Below are 21,907 nucleotides of genomic sequence, written 5' to 3' on the forward strand. Positions count from 1 at the left end.
ACTAAAGAAGTAGCTAGAAATGTTGTACATTATATTTTGGGCTTCTTTACCAGCCCAAGGCAACCACAGCCCTTTAGCAGTAAAGATCTGTGTCTCCAAAGATGACCCAGTAGCTCCCCATCTTCTGATTCACTGCACATGTTCTGTGCGGCTGTCACTTACTGAGCTTAGGGATCCACTCACAATATACAGTACACATAGAATAGAAATGTCACAATATAAGGCTGATTAGTAATTAATACAAATAATTACTACATGGCAGCACAGAAACCAGTGCAATTAGCAACAGAATTTAATAATCAGCCCTATAGCATCAGTTTATATTACAGGCCAACCTCATTTTCTGCTGGATAATTTGTGACGACCCTAAGGTTAGAAGATAAGGATCCACAGGACCAGAGATATTCAGTTAAAAAATATTTTTATTAGTAGAAAAATTAAAAATATATCTGCATCTCCATCCACCCCTAAGGTTAGCTTCTCAACAGCTGCTTAGAGCCCACTGAGCATGTGAGTGTCACAGACACTTTCCAATTTAGTGACCCCCTGTGACAAGTTTGAAGTCCTGGATAATTGCTGCTACTGAGAAGCTGAAACTTTAGGCTGCTGCAATAAGTTCATTATATAAAATATGGCATTTTTAGCCACATTCATTTTTAGGGTTTAGTTCTCCTTTAAGGTACATGCAGAAGTGCTCAGAAGAGAATGCAAAGCAATTTTACACTGTGTTTTGTCAGAAAATATATGTAAGGTTTAAAAAGTAAACTGTAGAGGTAACTGATCTTCTCCATAGATAACTAATATCCCTACCCTGAATTATGATGGATATTTAGGTATCAGAGGTGCCTGCTGTTCCACAGATTCTGGTCGGTTGATGACAAGCAGATACACACTGAATACAGCTCACTGAGATCCATCGTGGTGACAAACTACGAGGAAACCATTAAAATGCCCATAAATGAACCAGCTGCTGGAAAGAAAAAATCTCAAATACAGGTAAAAATGATTCCATTATCAGAAATATGAATTTTTCACTGTAAAATGTATGTATTGCACAGGTTCCTGTACTTTCCATTTCCTCTTCTGTATAGTAGGTTTGATGAGTCTCTCAGTGACATCAGGAAGAAACAGTTCAAATGATATTATACTGCAGTTGTTATATCTCTGTTTTGTAAGAAACACAACAGGACTGCGCTGCTTTACTGTATCCTGTGACAGCTGAATTCACAGTTGAGAGATCATTGTGTGAGTCACTTGTGTACACATGTGATATCACTGCCAGGTGTTACTGGACTATAGCACCTAGCATTCTGAAACTACACTTGTGTATAATTATTATCATTAACGTGTTCATATATTAAAAGTAACATGTAACATATTCTTCAATACAAAGTTGATTCAGCGCTTATACAGGCAGTCCCCGGGTTATGTACGGGATAGGGTCTGTAGGTAATTTGTATGTAAGTTGAAACATATACATTTACTGATTAAAGGGGAAGTAAAGTCTAAAATAGAATAAGGGTAGAAATGCTATATTTTGTATACTAAAAATAAACATGAACTTACTGCACCACAAGCCTAACAAATGATTTATGCTTTCAAAGTTGGCCACAGGGGGTCACCATCTTTTAACTTTGTTAAACGTCTTTGCAAGACCAAGACTGTGCACATGCTCAGTGTGTTCTGGGCTGCTTAAGGATCGTCATAAATTATCAAAACAGCACAAGTCAAATAATATCTGCCAGAAGACAGCAAGACTGATTAATAATCACAATATGCAGACTGCACTGGGTCCTGTGTTGTCATGTAATATAATGTGGATTTTATAGTTTTTGCATTATTTAATACAAACTTTCTCCAACTCTGCAGAACCAGTGGCTGCAGCAAAATAATCCTCCAAATAGAATCCCAGTTATATGTTTAAATCTGGCTCCATGATCTGTGTCTCTGCAACTGGAGTTGGAAACAGTAAAGGGGATGTAAAGGCAAAAATAAAATCCAATACAAATCTTTACACAGTCACGGACTGCTCTACAGGGAAACAAACAAAGCTGCTTGAGTTCTGCATGGCTGGGAAGTAAGGCAGGGGCTCCCCCTGTTGTTCATAAGTATGATTGTTTCCCTGCAGAGCAGTTAGAGACCATCTGACAATTCCTATCTACAGCAGTAAATGAAGCTAGAATTTCACTGCATATAGTCAGGTTTCTTATAAAAACGGTACACATTTTTTAATTAAAGTATATTGGAGATAGGTTTCTTTTTCTTTAAAGAAAGTAAAAATGGGATTTTTATTTATTTGCCTTTACATGCCCTTTAAATGCAACAAGACAGATGTCTTAACATGGTATTTATTTTTACCTTTCTGTGCTCTGCATTAGATAACATGCCCAAGCCAGGGGGGACTGGGGCATGTAGTTTATTGAAGCTAAATGCCAATAAATGCCAAGCAAAACACAGTATGTTACTGTAATAGCCTCTGTATGTAAATGTGAGTTGTATGTACGTCGGGTGTATGTAACTCGAGGAATCCATACACTGTGAAATCTTCAGTTGGTATTAGGTTTCTTGGTCCACACTGATCCAATCTGCTTGGCTGTCCAATACAAAACAAAACTCTGCAGGGAAGAGCAAAATGGATACTATGGTGCAGTACCCTTAATCATGTATAATAAAGTACCACGTGCAATACACTGTGACATGTTAATTTCATGAGACTTGTTTAAAAAAGTGCCATGTGCTGTAGACCCTTTAGGTGAGTTAGACCAAGGATGATAAGTCAGCCACCCCTATGATAAAATGACCTATTCACCAAACTTTCAAAGTAGGTACACATCAAGCAAGTTCATGCTGAGTCCATGGTGTCCTCAAGTATTAACGCAATATTCATGACAATAAAAAATATATATAATAGTGCAGATGTATTTATTTAAAAATAATGTTCCCCAATAACTGGGTATACTCACACAATAACAGGAAATTGAGAACGTTAAACAATTAAAACAGGTAAATTGCCACTGCTCTTAATCTTTAAAGGGCATGTAAAGGCAAAAAAATTAAATCCCATTTTTACTTTCTTTAATGAAAAAGAAACCTATCTCCAATATACTTTAATTAAAAAATGTTCACAGTTTTTATAAGAAACCTGACTGTGCAGTGAAATTCTTACTTCATTTACTGCTGTGGATAGGAATTGTCAGAGGTCCCTAACTGCTCAGCAGGGAAAAATCATACTTATGAACAGCAGGGGGAGCCCCCACCTTACTTCTCAGCCATGCAGAACTCAAGCAGCTTTGTTTGTTTCCCTGTTTTGATCATTTATGACAATCCCTAAGCAGCCCAGATCACACTGAGCATGAGCGGAGTCTTGGTGACCCCCTGTGGCCAACTTTGAAAGCAAAGATCATTTGTTTGATTAGGCTTGTGGTACAGTAACTTCATGTTAATGTTTAGTATACAAAATACAGCATTTCTAGCCTTATTCAATTCTAGCCTTTACTTTCCCTTTAACTTGTTTCACGTGGAGCTCCATGCTTCTTTGTATCCCCAGTCTCACTCTAGCTGTAGAAAAATGTAGGTTTAATACACTTATGGTGAACTATTTTATAACAGATTCTGCAGTGCTGTACAATAGATTCATTTAAATAGTGTAACTCCAACAATAATATATAAAGCTGTATGGCAGATGTTAGTGATGTGCAGGCCAGCATGATACCCGCGGGTTCGTCGAGTTTGGTCTGGCCCCACACCCTCCTTTGCCGGTTGCGGGTGGGTCCAGGTCGAGCTCTTCCTCCTGCTCTCCCAGCCCGCCACCTTCAATTGCCGACTTCCGGCTTTATAGCCACGCGCCTGCTTGCCTCGCCCCTTTTGTGATGTCAACAGCAGGGTCTATAAAGGGAAGCCGGGCTTGGGCGGGCGCGGGTGGAGGGAGGGCGGTTGCAGCTCAGGAAAAACCAGACCCGCACATCACTAGCAGACGTGTATAACCTGTAGTCACGGAATGTCAGATCAGCTCCAACTGGAGGAATACAGACTGAGGTATAAAAATGTAGTCAGAATCTCATGCCTTTGTTACAAACCTAATGACAAAGAGCAACTGGCTAATTTTTAACCTTAAGTCATAGGTTCACATTACACATAACTATACTAATCATTTTGTATTGAAATAGTCTCTTTTAGTACAGAGAAAAGAGTAATGATGCTGCCCTCACCTTGTTCCAATTGTAGCTTAGAGGAGAAGGAAAGGTCCAATCCAAGGGGGGTGCCAAATGTTAGGGCACTCCCAAGGATTGTAATGACTTACCTGATACCCCAGGCCAGTGCTCCTTTTAGCAGAAAACTGCACCAGCCCAGGGCATTTGCAAGTGAGTAATCCTATTCCTCCATTCCTCTTTCTTCAAAAGCCATCGGGCAAAGCATGCGCATTAGAGCAAACAAGCTGGTATGCATGCCCACACAAAGGAAGAGGATCACTCTCTAGCAAGTGACCTGGGTCAATGCAGTTTTCTGCTACAGGAGCACCGCCCCAGGGTATCAATTAAGTCATTAGAATCCTTGGTGGGGGGGTCCTCCTCCCCCTTGGATTGGAACTTTAAAAATTAAGGGGGTTTGGCAGGGGAAGGGCACATAAATGCTGCTTGGTTCTATTGTATGCATTGCAATGCATACAAGCCCTATGTTATCATTTCTTTAGCATTTCCCCAGCTACATATTAGACCCAGACTAGGACACCTTCCGCTGTCATGTGGTCTAAAGTAACCTGATTGAATTCCAGTTTTAACGAATTCACCCAAAAATGGCCTGGATTTGTCAGAATCCAGAACCAAATCTAAGATTCAGTGCATCCCTACTTTGTAAAAGCATCTCTAAATTAAACAATCAGATTCAGATTATTCAATTGTCTGGATAATGTAAAATATCAAAAGTTCAGACTCTCTTCCAAATCATCATCAGCCTTCTGTTCAGTGGTGCCCATTTCCACCTTAGTTATTTCTGTTGTTTCTATGTATATTCAGAATTCCGTTTTTTGCTTAATATTGTTTAATCTGTTTCACCCAACACTTCAATGAGGAGATGCCATGTTTTTGACAAGAAGAGGAGAGTACAATCAATCATTTTACCTGTCTTATTTTCCCCTTACTATTTTTACAGCACTGCAACAAATTGTTGACTTATAGATAAAATTCATGCATTACACATTGTTTTCACAAAAACCATAATATGGAGACATTATTTTCCAGTTTTACCATCACAGACGCACAGTTGTAACAAAGTTGCAGTAGTAACTTTTGTATTATAGGGATATATATATATATAGGAAATTAACTCCTGGAGTTGATCTTTATATAGGCAGTATGTAATGCTTCAAAGACCAGGTAGACAAATGCAGCTGCCCAAAAGAAGATAAGTGTATGCTATTATTTTATTTCCTGTGTCATTGTGACAGTGTAATTATATTGATGTATTGCTTCTAAAATTACCTTCGCTCACTGCAACTGATATGAACGTTAGTCACTGGCTTGCCTTGTCAGTCCTGGCTAATACAGTAGGAAACTACGAGCTTTTTTAACTTTTTTTTGTATTGGATATTGAACATGCTTTACATGTGAACTTTTAGACTTTGTGTGGTCTCATTTTATCACTTTTGAACCAGGTTGTATTCCAAAAGACATGTGAAAACATTCTAAATCTCATTTCTTATATTTATTAGTCTCTTGATTGTTCCTAATACACTGTAATGGTATCATGTACAGACATATCTTTGTGGTTTACCACTTGGCACACTTCTAATGTGTTGAGTAGGAAGGGTAACATCCATAGCATAGCAGAATAATCACAGAAAAACAAAAAGTCTCTTCCACCAGGTAGGCTCAAACCACAGTGGTCCCTGTTATAATTTTCATAAATAATTTTTCTTCCTGTCGCATCGCATGCAAATCACAATCTAATGGTTGTGACAATGCATCCTGATAATCAAGTTCTCTGGTGGACTCTAGAGGGCCCAATCTGACACTGCCCACTGTACTTGTTAGACATATTGCTTGACACATTTTTGAATGTGAGGTCAACCATTATGGGAAGAGAGATAGATATAATGAGAATTACCTGGGTGTAGGGGGCACTGTGATTAATAAGGCATCAACATGTGATATAATCACTTTTTAAATGTTCAGAATGTGCTATTAGACATAAAAATTTGTGTCTCAAAAGCCACACAAGGTCACACAACTTCTAATACTTGTACTTGGCCAAAAGGTCACAAGTTATAGTGCAGTATGCCATCTGCTTTCCAACTTTAGAAGGATCGTCTGTTTTTTCTTAACATTCTTTAACATTTCCCATATGCCACTGCACACACAGGATAAGGGAAGGGATGCCAGGTGCATGACTTTCTGATAACATTTAGGCCTAATGGACCCCCCATTGTTTTGATTATGGTCCATGCACAGCGGAAGGTGATTAGGTATGCTACTACTTAACTGCACTTTAACCACTTTTTCGGTTCATGCAGACAATGTCAACTGAAAGGTTGAAGAATATTTTTAAAAAACATCTGGCATAGCTTAAAGTTGAATGTTTATAAGCAGGTCTCTCTTTGAATCTGATAGCAGCTGCTTGGTGTGCAGGTCTGAAAATACAGCCCCATGCTAACTCCTGTCTGTGCTGCATAATTAGAAAAACAGGGTCTTCATAGACGCATAGATAAAGTCGCAGGATTATTTGTTTTGTACGATTTTCAGACCATGTGTGGACTGTCCCGAACTTTATTGGTACAATGGCTATTGGTTGTTGATTGGACAGGTTAGAAGATTGCTGCCAGCTTAAGATAATATTTCTGCATGTATTGCGTAACGATATCAGTGGGTCACTTTTTGTCGGACATAACTTTCTTATGATTGCTGTCTTGGCTAGAATATTGTCTGATTTGTTCTTTAACTACTGTATTTAATCTGAATGGTTAATTGCAGGTCGAAAGATTGCACCTTACAAGCGTTTCTATTACATAAGGCTAGAATCTGCACGTCTATGGCTTTGTTAGGGTTCATTTATGTATACAAGAGCGGGGGTAAAAAATTGCAGATATACACAGCACTTGCATTTGGGGAAAACATTATGGCTAATGAAATACAATATACATCTCATACATCCTTCATTATCTTTTCCTTAGGTTTACACTTTAGTCTTAAGGATATAGTAAGCCTCAGATATTCCCTCAAACAGTTAAATGCAGGGTCCAAAACAGATAAAACCAGCTGTGCCAGAATATGTGGCACCACTGTTCTGTAAATGTCTTACATCAAGGTAGCACAAATGTACACCCAATCAGTGAAGTAACAATAGGGGGAGCAAAGCCAGTGGTCATGGGGGGCCCAGGAAACAGGGAGCCTGGACCGCTGGATTTGCTTCCTCTATAGTTGTAAAAAATTCCCCTCCCCAGCCACACTATACCTGTGAACGGGGAGCAGGACACATGCGGGGGAGTGGGTCAGTTGGGGGAAGGAGTGGGCCAGTAGAGGTTGGTGCTTTCCGCCGAAGATTTATTTTGCAGGGGAGCCCCACACACACTAGGTACACCACTGAACCCAAGGCCACATAGTTCCATTAAGTGTATTTAATATCAGTCCAAGCTTTTCAATGAGGCTCTGGCAGCTGTGTAAAAAAAACAGTGCTCCAATACACCCAGCATTTGAACTGGGGTGTCCAGGGCCAACTAGGGCTTTCACCTTACCTTATTTAAGTTTAAAACGATCAGTGCTGAGATGAATTGTCTCTGCATTGTTAACAACCTTAACGAACGATCAGATTACGATGAGAGCACAATGGGCTCCGGCGTGACGGTCGGGACAAAATCAAACCTGTCCGATCGACCAAACGACCGATCTCCGCCGCACGAAAAATGTCTGGACTCCACACATGGTCCAAAAATCTTACGAATCCTCAATGTGTCTATGGCCACCTTAAGACCTTGCATTGGTCACACCTTTAATCCCCCCTGCATCTCCCCATACTCTGGCTGCCCTATGCTTGTGGTGTGTGCCATACTCTACCTGCCCTATGTTCCCTGTGTGTGCCACATTCTGCCTGCCCTATGCTCCCTGTTTGTGCTATAGTCTGCCTGCCCTTTGCTCCTTGTGTGTGCCATACTCTGCCTGCCCTATGCTTTCTGTATGTGTCATACTCTGCCTGCCCTATGCTCCTTGTGTAGGTCATACTCTGCCTGTCCTATGCTCTCTGTATGTGTCATACTCTGCCTGCTCTATGCTCCCTGTGTGTGCCATACTCTGCCTGCCCTATGGTCCTTGGGTGTACCATACTCTGCCTGCCCTGTGCTCCCTGTGTGTGCCATACTCTGCCTGTCCTATGCTCATTGTGTGTGCCATACTAAACCTGCCCTATGCTCCCTGTGTGTGCCATACTCTACCTGACCTATGCTCATTGTGTTTGCCATGCTCTGCCTGCCCTATGCTCCCTGTGTGTGCCATACTCTGTCTGCCCTATGGTCCTTGGGTGTACCATACTCTGCCTGCCCTATGCTCATTATGTGTGCCATACTCTGCCTGCCCTATGTTCCCTGTATGTGCCATACTCTAACTGCCCTATGCTCATTGTGTGTGCCATACTCAACCTGCCCTTTGCTTCCTGTATGTGTCATACCCTGTCTGTGTACGCAATAATCTGCCTGTGAGAATGAACCTGGTGGGGGTATGTTAGCATTTGGAAATACTTGTTAGGGGGTCCACAAAGTGTTTAATCATGTGCTGGGGGTTGCTGTATTATCCACAGGCGAGGAGGAGGCATATGAATTTAAGGGTATGACTTGTTTCACATATAAGTAGTGAGTGATATCTCTGAAGTGAGCATCAACCATTTGGTTTTATGGTGTGCTACCACATTAATGTGGACATGGTCTTAAAAGTTCTTGTGGCAACATAGGTGTAGTTTAAAGTGGGGTCTGGTTTAAACTAGATAGTGGTCAACTCTGGTTCCCATTATCGGCCCTCCACCACATAAGACAGAAAAATTCTGGCCCTCGGAATACGGAAGTTGGGCAGCACTGGATTAGGTCATTTTGTTGCCCATTATAAAATTCTATTGTAAAAAGCTGCAGTCGGTGATCCCTCTTATTTAATTTATCACACGCTTCATAACACTGTAATTTTCTTGCTGCCTGAATTTTTCCTGTTGACTTGATTGAGTTATTCCACGTCTGAAGTGGTGTAAAATAATGGTGTAAATTACAGCGTCTGGGTGGCATAAAAGCAAATGCATAACTTTATAATTACCACCACTAGGAACCACGATGCACATTGTAAAATTAGGCAGTACTGACATATGCAGCTTGATAAATATGGCATTTATTTTACACCACTTTTTACACAGTTTTTCCGGCGTTAGTCATTTTACACAGCTTGATAAATAGGCGCTTAGATGTTAAGATACTTCTGAACTGAAGTGATATCATGCAACAACTTCCTGGCACTAACTACAAGCGGGCATACATGAACCTGTTTGTGCAGCCTGTGACTAATAACAGGGGAGGCTTTGAAGACATGCTTTGCAACTGACAGGGAAGGATAGATACATTTTAATGGTGCACTTGGCTTGGTTTAAAGGGATGTAAACCCTAATGAAACAAAGTATAATTCTAAGCAACTTTACTAAATAAATGAATTGCAGATTTTAGTGATTTTAATGTTGCATATAGATATACACATACATAATTCTTATAGATAGCAGTATTTTCCCTTTCTGCACTGGTGTTTCTGACTTTTGAAACAATGTAGCAGGCCGCAGCTGGTTATAGGGATTGTTCACCTTTGAGTTAACTTTTAGTATGATGTAGAGAGTTATATTCTGAGACAATTTGCAATTGGTATTCGTTTTTTATTATTTGTGTTTTTTCGGTTATTTAGCTTTTTATTGAGCAGCTCTCCAGTTTGCAATTTTAGCAATCTGGTTGTTAGGGTCCAACTTACCCTAGCAACCATGCATTGATTTGAACAAGTGACTGGAATATGAATTGCAAAGCCAATTTCTGCTACAAGGACAGACAGACACCGCTTTTAGTTACAATTACATTATGACATAACTCTAAATTTAAAAAAAACTGCAAAATCTTAATTAATATACAGTATAATGGAACATTGCTTAATATGACATTTTTCAATAAGTAAAATGGTATTTTGAGGTTTACGTCGCATTTAAGGGGCAGATGTATTAAGGGTCGAATATCGAGGGTTATTAATTAATTAACCCTCGATATTCGACTAGGAACTAAAATTGTTCGACTTCGAATATCGAAGTCGAACGATTTAGCGCAAATCCTGCGATCGAACGATTCGAAGGATTTTAATACAACGATCGAAGGAATATCCTTCGATCAAAAAATCTCAGGCAAGCCTATGGGGACCTTGCCCATAGGCTAACATTGACTTCGGTAGCTTTTAGCTGCCGAAGTAGGGGGTCGAAGTTTTTTTTAAAGAGACAGTACTTCGACTATCGAATGGTCGAATAGTCGAACGATTTTTAGTTCGAATCGTTTGATTCAAAGTCGAAGTAGTAGTCGAAGGTCGAAGTAGCCCATTCGATGGTCGAAGTAGCCCAAAAAACACTTCGAAATTCAAAGTTTTTTTAATTCGAATCCTTCACTCGAGCTTTGTAAATGTGCCCCTAAGTGTCTCTGTGTAACAAACAGGGGTACAGTTAATACAAATCATATTGTGAGAATAGATAAATACTTAAAGCGAATGTCAACCAAACAAATAATTTTTAATAAATGAAAACATAATTCTAAACAATTTTAAAATATACATTCATTACAATTTTATAATTTTTTTTTTACGTTTGTATATGTTTTGCTATAGAAAGCAGTGTTTGTCCCTTTCTATTCTCTGCTTTGGTGGCTCAGACTGTTGATACAATGTAAAACAAGGCAACTGATTAACAGACTGTTAACTGTTTAAAAAGTAACAACAAGAAGTTAAACAAATGTTGCTTTCCAGGGCCGGGCCATGCCGACAGGGCGCCCGAGGATGATTGGATGTCTAACATAATAGCCAGAACACTACTTCCTGCTTTGCAGCTCTCTTGGTTTCGTCTGATTGGTTACCAAGCAGTAACCAATCAGTGATTTGAGGGAGGGCCACATGGGTCATAACTGTTGCTTTTGAACCTGACCTGTATGCTAGGGATCAAAAGCAAACTCACTGAACAGATATGACCCATGTGGCCCCCCTTCAAGTCGCTGACGTAGAGAGCTGAAAACCAGGAAATAGTGTTCTGGCTATTATGTTACACATCTAGTCACTCCAGCCTTTATAAATTACATTTTTGGCTAACTAACTATATAAGAAACATTTTTTATTTTACACAGCCTATTTATTTACCCAGTTTTTATTTTTACACTGAACTGTTCTAGGAGTCTCAATACACAGTTGGGATTAGGTCCCTCTAAGTTATTTTTTCAATGTAAAGCATCACACCCCACTAGGCAGATGTGAATATGCTGCCGCGCTCTAAATAATGAGTAATGTCTGATTGTGTCCTTCTCTACCATTTTCAGGAATACGTTGACTATTACGGCAGCGCTGGAGTACAGCACATTGCTCTAAACACCTCCAACATCATTAAAGCAGTGAGTAATGCAGACAGCTAGGTACAAAGGCAGAGCAGCCAGGGGGAGGGCAGGTTCCACGGTCGCGGAGGTTTTGATCTCCCTGCTGGGCGAGTCTGTGCAAGTAGGCTTATATAGATGTTTATTCTCAAACCTCTCTTCCATAGCATTATTTTTTTTTTTTTTTTTTTTAAGAAGCATTTGTTTTTGTATCCATGCAAAGGCAAAATAAACCCCTATGCCTTTTGTCCATATCTATTCATATTTAATATGTAAAATAAATACAAAGGTAGTTGATTTAGATTTTTTTTTCTTTAAAGGGAAGGTTTGTTGTGCCTAAAAATAATATATGTTTAGTTAATTAGGTCTTGGAAAGTGATTGATGTTCCATTCCAAAAGCTGCAGCCACGGGAGATCTTAAATCCTGAATTCATAAGTCTTGCCTTGATGAGATGGGATTCTAGCTTTCAGTCCCTCAGAAATAGGATCACTCATCTTACTTAACTCTTCTGTCCCTTTTATGTTTTGAAAGAGAACTGGAATCCTCTTACTAAAACAGAGAATAAAAGCACAATGGCTGTTTTGAGCCTCTGTTTCAATTCCTCTAGACTGTAAACTGTGAATGCATACCTTATTGTATTCCTTCTGAGAGCTGCCATAAAGCAAGTTTAGCAAAGGTGTGTTCTGTTGCCTTTGGCTAAAGAGCACTCAGTAGTTATAATATAAAATCCTTCACAAAATAGCTCAACCATGTCAGGCAATATGGCAGCTCCCAATCATGTGTACAAATGTGAATAATAAAGAATGGGTTTGGCTTTTGGTAACTTATGCACTGGGATCAATGTAGATACAGGTACTCGCAGACCTTTAAAAGGGTTGTTTATGTTTAAATTTTAGGGTCAGGTTTTATCCATGAAAATTCGAGTTTTTTTGGTCAAAAAGAAACTTGAATATTTAAGATTGATTTATACCTCGACCAGGAAATAGCCCGCATCAGAAAATTCGCCACCTCAAACCTGTCGAGGTCATGTAGAAGTCAGTGGCAGAGGCCCCCAGAACCATTTGAAAACTAGAACTCGAATGATTTGAGTGATTCGGGATTTTTTTACTAGATTCGAGTTTTGCAACTTAAACTCGGTCATTCAAGTTTTTTAAACTTGAGTTTTTTCTTAAATCAGAAACTATTTGAGTTGTGAGTTCATTCGAGGTTTTAAAAAGCTCACATACCGTATATACTCGAGTATAAGCCGAGTTTTTCAGCCCCCAAAATATGCTGGAAAACTCTACCTCGGCTTATACTTGGGTCAAGCGCAAAAACGGTCGCTGGCGTCTAGGAATAGTCGCCGGCGCCTAAGAATAGTCGCCGGCGCCTAAGAATAATCGGCGGCGTCCAAGAATAGTCACCAACGTCCAAGAATAGTCTCCAAGAATATTCGCCGGCGTCCAAGAATGGTCGCCGGCATCCAAAAACGAGACGCCGGCACCTCCAATAGGAGCAGCAACACTCAATTTTTTGATTGAAACTTACCAGAAGCTGCTGCATTTATCACCCTCGGCTTATACTCGAGTCAATAAGCTTTCCCAGTTTTTGGAGGTAAAATTAGGTATCTCGGCTTATACTCGGGACGGCTTATACTCGAGTATATACGGTAACTAAAACTTGACCTTTGATCAATATGCCCCTTAGTATGATGCAGAGAATGATAGTCTAAGGGGCAGATTTACAAAATTCGAGTGAAGAATTCGAATGTAAAAAAATTCGAATTTCAAAGTATTTTTTGGGTACTTCGACCATCGAATTGGTTAAATTCGATCGAATTCGATCGAATTCGAACGATTCGAAGTAAAAATCGTTCGACTATTCGACCATTCGATAATCGAAGTACTGTCTCTTTAAAAAATACTTCGACCACCTACTTCGGTAGATAAAACCTACCGAAGTCAATGTTAGCCTATGGGGAAGGTCCCCATAGGCTTGCCTGTGATTTTTTGATCGAAGGATTTTCCTTCGATCGTTGGATTAAAATCCTTCGAATCGTTCGATTCGAAGGATTTAATCGTTCGATCGAACGAAAAATCCTTCGATCGATCGATCGCAGGATTTGTGCAAAATCGTTCGACTTCGATATTCGAAGTTGAACGATTTTAGTTCCCAGTCGAATATCGAGGGTTAATTAACCCTCGATATTCGACTCTTGATGAATCGGCCCCTAAGACAATCTACAATTTGTCTTTATATTATTTGCAGTTCTTAAATTGTTAAGCTTTCTGTGCAGAAGCTCTCCAGTTTGGGATTCCAGCAGCTATCTGGTTGCTAAGGTCTAATTTAACCTAGGAGAGGAGAGCCTAAAAAAGAAAGATCAGTGCAGGTAAGGGCAGGACTGTATTTAGGTCCAATGCTGCCCTAAACACACACCCTACGTGACATCACTTCCGCCAACCAGTCCGGCTCCATAACCCTCGTCCCCCCAGCGCTTTCACTGGATTTCCTATGGAAATCGGTGGAAGAGGCTGGGCCATTTTTTTTTTAATTTAAAAAAACCTCCCGCCCTAGGCACAGGCCCTCGGGTGCCTTAATTTAATACGCCCCTGGGTAAGGGATTCGTTATCCAGAAACCCGTCATCCAGAAAGTTCCGAATTACAGAACGGCTGTCTTCCATAGACTCCATTTTAAACAAATAATTAACATTTTTAAAAATTATTTCCTTTATCTCTGTAATAATAAAACAGTACCAAACTAAGATATAATTAATCCGTATTGAAGGCAAAACAATTGTATTAGATTTATTAAATGTTTAAATGATTTTTAGCAGATTTAAGGTATGGGGATCCAAATTACAGAAAGATCTCTTATCTGGAAAACCCCAAGTCCCTGTAATAAAAAGTAACAAAAACTATAAAATTGTACCTCACAGAACAATAGTTTTTCAGCTGCCAGGATCAGTGGGCCCCATTTGAAAGCTGGAAAGAGTGAGAAGAAGAAGGCAAATTACAATAAAAAAATTAAAAATGAACACAAATGGAAAAGTTGCTAAGAATAGGCCATTCTATAACATACTAAAACCTGAAGGAGAACTGCCTCTTTTCAAGTGTTAACCACAATGCACCTAAATAGCATATATCCCTACCATCTGTGCTCAGGGATTGGTTAAAGGGGTGGTTCACCTTCAAGTTAACTTTAGTATGTTATAGAATGGCTAATTCTCAGCAACTTTAATTGGCCCTTATTTTTTAATTTTTTTAGTTTTTTAATTATTTGCCTTCTTCTTCTGACTCTTCCCAGCTTTGAAATGGGGGTCACTCACCCCATCCAAAAACAAATACTCGGTACGGTTACTAATTTTTTGCTATTGCTACCTCTTATTACTCCTCTTTCTATTCAGGCCCTATCCTTATTCAAACCAGTGCACTTATTGCTGAAATTGCAAACTGAAGAGCTGCTGAATAGAAAGCTAAATAACTCAAAAATCATAAATAGTTAACAATGAAAACCAAGTGCAAATTGTTTCAGAATATCCCTCTCTACATCATACTAAAAGTTAAATGGAAGATGAACAACCCTATTGCTAAAAGGAGAAAAAGCTATTGCTTTAGGGAGCTTTTTAACAGCAATTCTGCCGTTACAGAAAAGCCCTCAGTGTCATTAGTGGGATTTTATAGCAAAAGACCTTCCATATTCAGTCCATAAATTGGAAGAAACATGCTATGTATAAACTGGGTACCATTGAAAAATTCCAAGTTCGGTAGTGTTTGTATCTAACAGGTGAAAAATCTGAAATCTCGTGGCCTAGAGTTTCTTTGCGCCCCTGATACTTATTATGAAGAACTAAGGAAAAAACTGAAAACCGCCAAGATTACTGTCAAGGAAGATCTCAATGTACTACAGGTATACCACTTAAACATTTTCCTTCAAGATGTTATGAATTTTCTGAAAATATATGATGCATATGCATTGCCTTGTAGGAACTAAGAATCCTGGTTGATTACGATGATAAGGGTTACCTTCTCCAGATTTTCACCAAACCAATGCAGGACAGGCCAACCCTTTTCCTGGAGGTTATTCAGCGATACAACCATTTTGTAAGTTCTCTTGTCCAATTACAGAAGAATTCTATTGCATCTTACGCTATGTGATTTGGTGACGGTAAAATGAATGCCACTTGTTTTCAAATATAGGAAAGTTGACAGTTAAAGGAACAGTAACACCAAAAAATGAAAGTGTTTTAAAGTAATGAAAATATCATGTAGTGTTGCCCTGCACTGGTAAAACTAATGTGTTTGCTTCAGAAACACTACTATAGTTCATACAAACAAGCTGCTGTGTAGCAATAATGGAAATTGAAAAAAGGCTATATGACACAGGTTAAATGGTGGATAACAGATAACACCATTATGTTCTACAGAGCTTATCTGCTGTGTAACCTGAGCCTTTTCTCTTTTGTATGGCTGCCCTCATTGCTACACAGCAGCTTATTTATATAAACTATAGTAGTGTTTCTAAAGCAAACACACCAGTTTTACCAGGGCAACACTGCATTATATTTTTATTACTTTAAAACATTTGCATTTTTGATGTTACTGTTACTGTGAGATTACAGCTCACCACAGAAAAATAATCATTCACCGTCTATTAATTCCTATGGGATTTAAGTGTATATTTGTCAAATAATGAATTCTAACTTTCACCCACTGATCGTGTGACTTTAAAGCTCAACTGCGTGTTTTGGTTCGTAGAAGGATCAGAATGATGTTCAGTTGCTGAAGTAGTAGAACAAGTTCAATTGACACAGTTATCCTCTGAGATAAATGTGTCAATATTTTAAAAAGTTCAGGAATATGTTACTCACATTAGGAAAGTTTTGATAAATGGGGATGATGTTGAACTACAGGAAATCGTTTGGGATTTCTGACATTTGACAAATCGGCACCTGAGTGTGTCTGGCAATTATCAGAGCTAATATTACATTATAATATTCTCAGCTCAGCAGAATTCTGTTCTTTACCTACAGATAATCAAAGGAATAAGACATTTACAGAAGCAGCACGAGTCAGAAGTCAAGTGCTTTTTTTGCACCACTATTTATTTATATGCACCTCATATTTTTATGCATTATTAAGTTTATTCAGCTAAATCTACTACCCCAGGTAAATTTAGAAGTCAAAATGTCAGTTTTCTTTTTTAAACTGCTTTAGGTCAAGGGCATACTAAGCTCCACAGCTTTCCTTCACAGGCAATTTGTGACTGCATGCAATTTCCACTCCATGCAGCTCCGCGCAGGCTAACACTTGGGGGTATATTTATCAAAGAGTGAAGTTAATAGTTCCGCCACTAGAGTGAAATTCCGCCACTCTCCATTCATTTCTATGGGATTTTTATAGGCGTATTTATCAAAGGGTGAACTTTCATTTTCACCCATTGATAAATACACCTTTCAAAATCCCATAGAAATGAATTGAGAGCTGCGGAATTTCACTCTAGTGGCAGAACTTCACTCTTTGATAAATTTACCCCTTGGCCTTTCAATGGAGATATAAGTGTGTGCACATAAGAGCGGATCCGCTTGTCTCTGCCATTATTAAAAAAAACTCTTGCGGAGGAAACCAGACAATCCACGGGGAGGCACATTTATCAAAGGTCGAATTTCGAATTCATGTGAGTTTTTAAAAACTCCCCTAAACTCCTATAAATTCGAAATTTGACCAATCTATATTTATTTAAAAAAAAACTGGGATGAATAGAATTCACCTGAAAACTTGAATTGAATTTGATTTAAATTTTAAAAACTCGATTTGAGTTTTTTCTCCAAAAAAAAACTTGAATGTCAGGAAGGCTACAAACAACTCAAAATTGATCCCCCTCTCCCATTGACTTAAACAGCAATTCGGCAGGCTTTAGATGGCGAATAGTCGAATTTGAGTTCTTAAAGGGCCAGTATGTATGATCAATCTCGAAAATCAAATCACCCCTGATATATGTGCCCTATAAGTGTGTCCACAGTCCTAGTGTACAAAGTGCAATTTTACACTGTGTACAGCATCGGACTGGTTACCCAAGCCACAACCCCGCGGGCCCCAAGCCATAACTGCCCAGGTGGGGTGAGCTGCCCGGGTGGTTAATGCTGGGGGGCCCTAGGCCACAGCCCTGTGCCCCAGCCATAATCGCTCGGGGGCCCCCCATCCATAACCACCTGGGCAGCCCACCCCAGTTGCAAGCTCAGCAATGGATTTCTCTCCCGGGCCCCCAGAGGCCTCTGGGTCCTAGCGCCCGATATAGGCGCGCACCATTCCCCCTCCCCGCGCAAGTGCGCTTAATAACACTGGGGAATGCCGCATTCCCCATACACATCAGGATTCGGCTGGGTGGCATGCCGCCCTAGGCCTGGGCTTTGTGGCCTCGCCACAAATCCGGGCCTGTGCAAGCTTCCACCCCAGTCACAAATCATCCGACCCCCCCCCCCCTGTCCTACCACTGGCACGTACCTTATTTTCTTTTCTGGGGTCTGGCAAGAGGTTAGTGCACATGATATCAGAAGGGGAGCAGTTCTGCATCAGTGGGGACCCACTAGGTTTTTTCCTGGTGTAGGCCCAGTCCAACCCTGACTACTTGCACTCATCCAAGTAAAGGAAAATTAAGTATGGGAGGGGTTTGGTGAGGGTGCAGCAGCAGGAGGGTTAGCCTCAAATTGTCCAACAATTTCAGGCAGTTTTGAGCTGTCAGAAAAAGTGTTCTATGTGCCATCACCCGAAAGCACTTTTGATAATTAAAAAAAAGTATATTTAAAACAATTAAAATATTGGCGTTTATCTTTCAGGGTTTCGGAGCTGGTAATTTCAAGTCATTGTTTGAGGCCATTGAGACCGATCAAGATGCCAGAGGAAATCTGACTGTCTATACAGCCAATGGAGAACATCAAGTTTTATAATGATAAAATTCATTTAGACCTAGTTATAGGGATGAACCAACCAAGTAGCAGATCATATGAGGTGGATCATGGCAAAAGGCAGAAGCATCAATAAAGTTCTGGGTAATATAAGGCACGACATGGCAGGAGAGTGATGTAAAACAGTTAATAAATAGTAATATTAAAAAAAAATTGCTAATTTGATTCCCTGCACCTCTATCACATGAAACAAACCTGCAGTGGTGTGTTGAGTTTGGATAATAATTGAAATCTAGTAACACTAGACAATCCATGTCTCCTACAATACCTAAAATCCCTACAGCCCATTAAGTATAAGACCTGGATGATCACCTATACCCTAACATAACCATCATCATCATCTTGACCTCAAAAGGTCTCTTTTCTCCCCTTCCTAATTCAATTTAAAGTTGTCTCCAAACTAACCCTTGCCTGACTTTCTTTAATTGTACAGGTATGGGATCCATTATCTTGGAACCTGTTATCCAGAAAACAAATTATATAAACTCTGTCCAATACACCTATGTTTTATCTGTTATGTGCAATGTACCCTGTACCTTTTCTCCTTTTTTTCCAGCAGCTTGAATGGCTGCCCCCATGGCTACAGAGAAGCTTGTTTATATAAACTATAGTAGTCCTCTGAAACAAACACACAGCTTACCAGTGCAGAGCAACAGTACATTATATTTTAATTACTTTGATACACTTTCGGTTTTTGGTGTTACTGTTCCCTTAAAGGAAAACTGTACCTCCAAAATTAACACAACAGAAAGTTACATCATATTAAGTGGCATATTAAAGAATCTTACCAAACTGGTCTATATATTTAAGTAAATTTTGCCCTTTTACATCTTTTGCCTTGAGCCACCATTTTGTGATGGTCTGTGTGCTGCCTCAGAGATCATCTGAACAGAAATACTACAACTGTTGAAGCAAAAGTCAGAACTCTGTCTGTTAATAGGCTCAAGTGACCTAACAAGTATGGTTTCTTTGGTTTATTTGTGTGCACAGTGAATCGTACGATCCCAGGGGATGGCCCTTATTTTTTAAAATTAGAATTTTCTATTTATGATTACCCAATGGTAATCATAAACCATTAGTTCTAGACTTTCACCCTTCCCCAGCAAAAGTATCCAGTGGGGCTTCCAGCTGAGGTTGCAGCAGATCTGATTAATGATTCCACTCTATATGGTTTTCTTTTTCTAAATATTTCTAAAATGTAAACTGCTGTTATTTCATACATGCCGCTCATTCCTATCACATGTCCCGCAATAAAATAAACATTGGAAAGCCGCAAGACATGCGATAAAAGCAACTGAACGGGTTTTTTTACATACCCAAGGTTTAAATAGCACAGAGCACTGTTATAAAAATGATTAAAGATATGAAAGTTAATATTTATATCGCACAGTGTAAAACACTGGGTAATTGTGTCATTTCAGCACTATATAAATAATGGATAATAATCTGAGTGTCTTCCCATTGCGACTTTGGATATTCCATTTCTGGAATGGCACCCTTTACTTTAGGATTCTCTACACCCCGTATTATACACCACAGTATATTTTCTATACAGCACTTTAAAAACCTTCAGCTTTATAAAAAGCAGGTATCGTTGATTCATTATATGTACTACTAGGGTCAGACTGGCCTACTGGGATACCTCGAAAAATTCTGGTGGACCCCACGATCTGGAACACCAAAAAATTAAAGTAACGAAAATATAATTTTCTGTTGCAGCAGCATTGGAACACTGTATGTGAAGGAATTGTCTGCAGTCATGTTGCTACCATGTCTGGGGTTAAAGTTGCTCTGATGTCACTGGCATGTCTGAGATGTGTGGGCAGGTTTGGCAAGGTTTTCTTTTTTTGAAGCCCAAAGCTTCTCTTTCACCCTATGGGCCAGATTTAATTCTGGGAAAAAAATTTTGAGAAAAAACTGGAACTGAATTTGGAGAAAAAAATGTTCCCCTCACATTGAATCTAGTCCATGACTTTTCAGATTATAAACCATAAAATTACTTTTTCTCAGTGAATTTAATCTAGCCCTATATCTGGTTGAGATGACCCTGCTCATCCATGTACTTAGTGGGGGTGGTAGACGGCAAATTTTAAGGTGGGTGTGAGTATATGTTTGTTGGACCCTTGTGGTAAAGTTCTCTGGTGAGCTCCAGGTACCCCAGTACAACACTATGTACATATGCTTAAGTATGCCAGTCATCCCTATTTATTTTAATTTTTTTCATTTTTACAGGGTTAACTTTACCTACGGTCTACTTTTCTACAGTTAAAAGTCAAGAAACTATCAACACTATCTATTGAGCACCACAGACACTGAGTAGGAGGGTGCATGCAGCTAGGAGACGGCCACTGCTTCAAAATACATAAATGGTTGGCTATTGCATAGAGCAACTAAAGCACCACATAAAAGCAGCATTTATTTATTTTATGGCATTGTACTTTTCACATTCAGTAGTCTTATTCAATATGTACTTTCAACTAATAAATATAGGAGCATGGACCACAAAGTGCCCAATCTCCAGCCAGGTACCTGGGATAGGAAATATTTGCCACTAGTAAAATTTCAGGTAGGATAGGAAAAGATGCCATTGGGTATATTTAAAGGGATTCTGTCATGATTTTTATGATGTATTTTTTTATTTCTAAATTACACTGTTTACACAGCAAATGATTCACTCTACAATATAAAATTTCAGTTTTAATATTTTCAATTTTTAATATTTGTGTGTAGGCAGCCATCTCAGGTAATTTTGCCTGGTCATCTGCTTTCAGAAAGAGCCAGCACTTTAGGATGGAACTGCTTTCTGTCAGGCTGATGTTTCTCCTACTCAATGTAACTGAATTTGTCTCAGTGGGACCTGGATTTTACTGCTGTTCTTATATCTACACAGGATAAAATGAGGCCTGAATTACCAGGGCTTGCCTGGGACAGCAGACACAGAGAAAAAACCTGGTAGGCACTGGTCCTCATGGGATCTGTGGCCCCTGCCCAGGCCTGCTTACCCAACAGGAACTTGATATCTTATGTTGCACAGTGAAAAAAGTCTGTAGAATTGGACAGTGACACCTAACAGTATTTTCTCAATGGTGTTTTTGTTGTTGTATGGCAGCTAGGTGCAATAATTCTTGATTTGCTCATGAAATCATCTTTAGTACAATAAGGTGTGACTCCAATTCAGTGATGCACCGATCTGTCAGTCAGAGCAGAACCCAGTCCTAGCTACTGCAACATCACAGACAATATTATTTCCTGAAAGTATACATAATGGCAACTTCAAAGCCGAAAGATATAGCATGTGCTGAATTTATCATTTTTGTATTCAGCAAAATACCAAACTGAATCAAAACATTAATT

General features: G+C 39.4%; 1 protein-coding gene across 1 annotated transcript in view; it reads left to right on the plus strand.

The window, feature by feature from the left end:
* Window positions 1–18,646, plus strand: part of hpd-like.2.L (4-hydroxyphenylpyruvate dioxygenase like gene 2 L homeolog) — a 40,174-nt gene extending 21,528 nt beyond the window's left edge. The window contains 5 exon segments of the mRNA NM_001089909.1: window positions 834–996; window positions 11,561–11,632; window positions 15,376–15,498; window positions 15,576–15,692; window positions 18,425–18,646. Of these exon segments, the coding sequence (NP_001083378.1) occupies window positions 834–996; window positions 11,561–11,632; window positions 15,376–15,498; window positions 15,576–15,692; window positions 18,425–18,535 (586 nt within the window). The 3' untranslated portion in view covers window positions 18,536–18,646.
* The last annotated feature ends 3,261 nt before the right edge of the window (window positions 18,647–21,907 follow it).

This window comes from Xenopus laevis, chromosome 2L, assembly GCF_017654675.1.
Source record: "Xenopus laevis strain J_2021 chromosome 2L, Xenopus_laevis_v10.1, whole genome shotgun sequence".
Lineage (NCBI taxonomy): Eukaryota > Metazoa > Chordata > Amphibia > Anura > Pipidae > Xenopus > Xenopus laevis.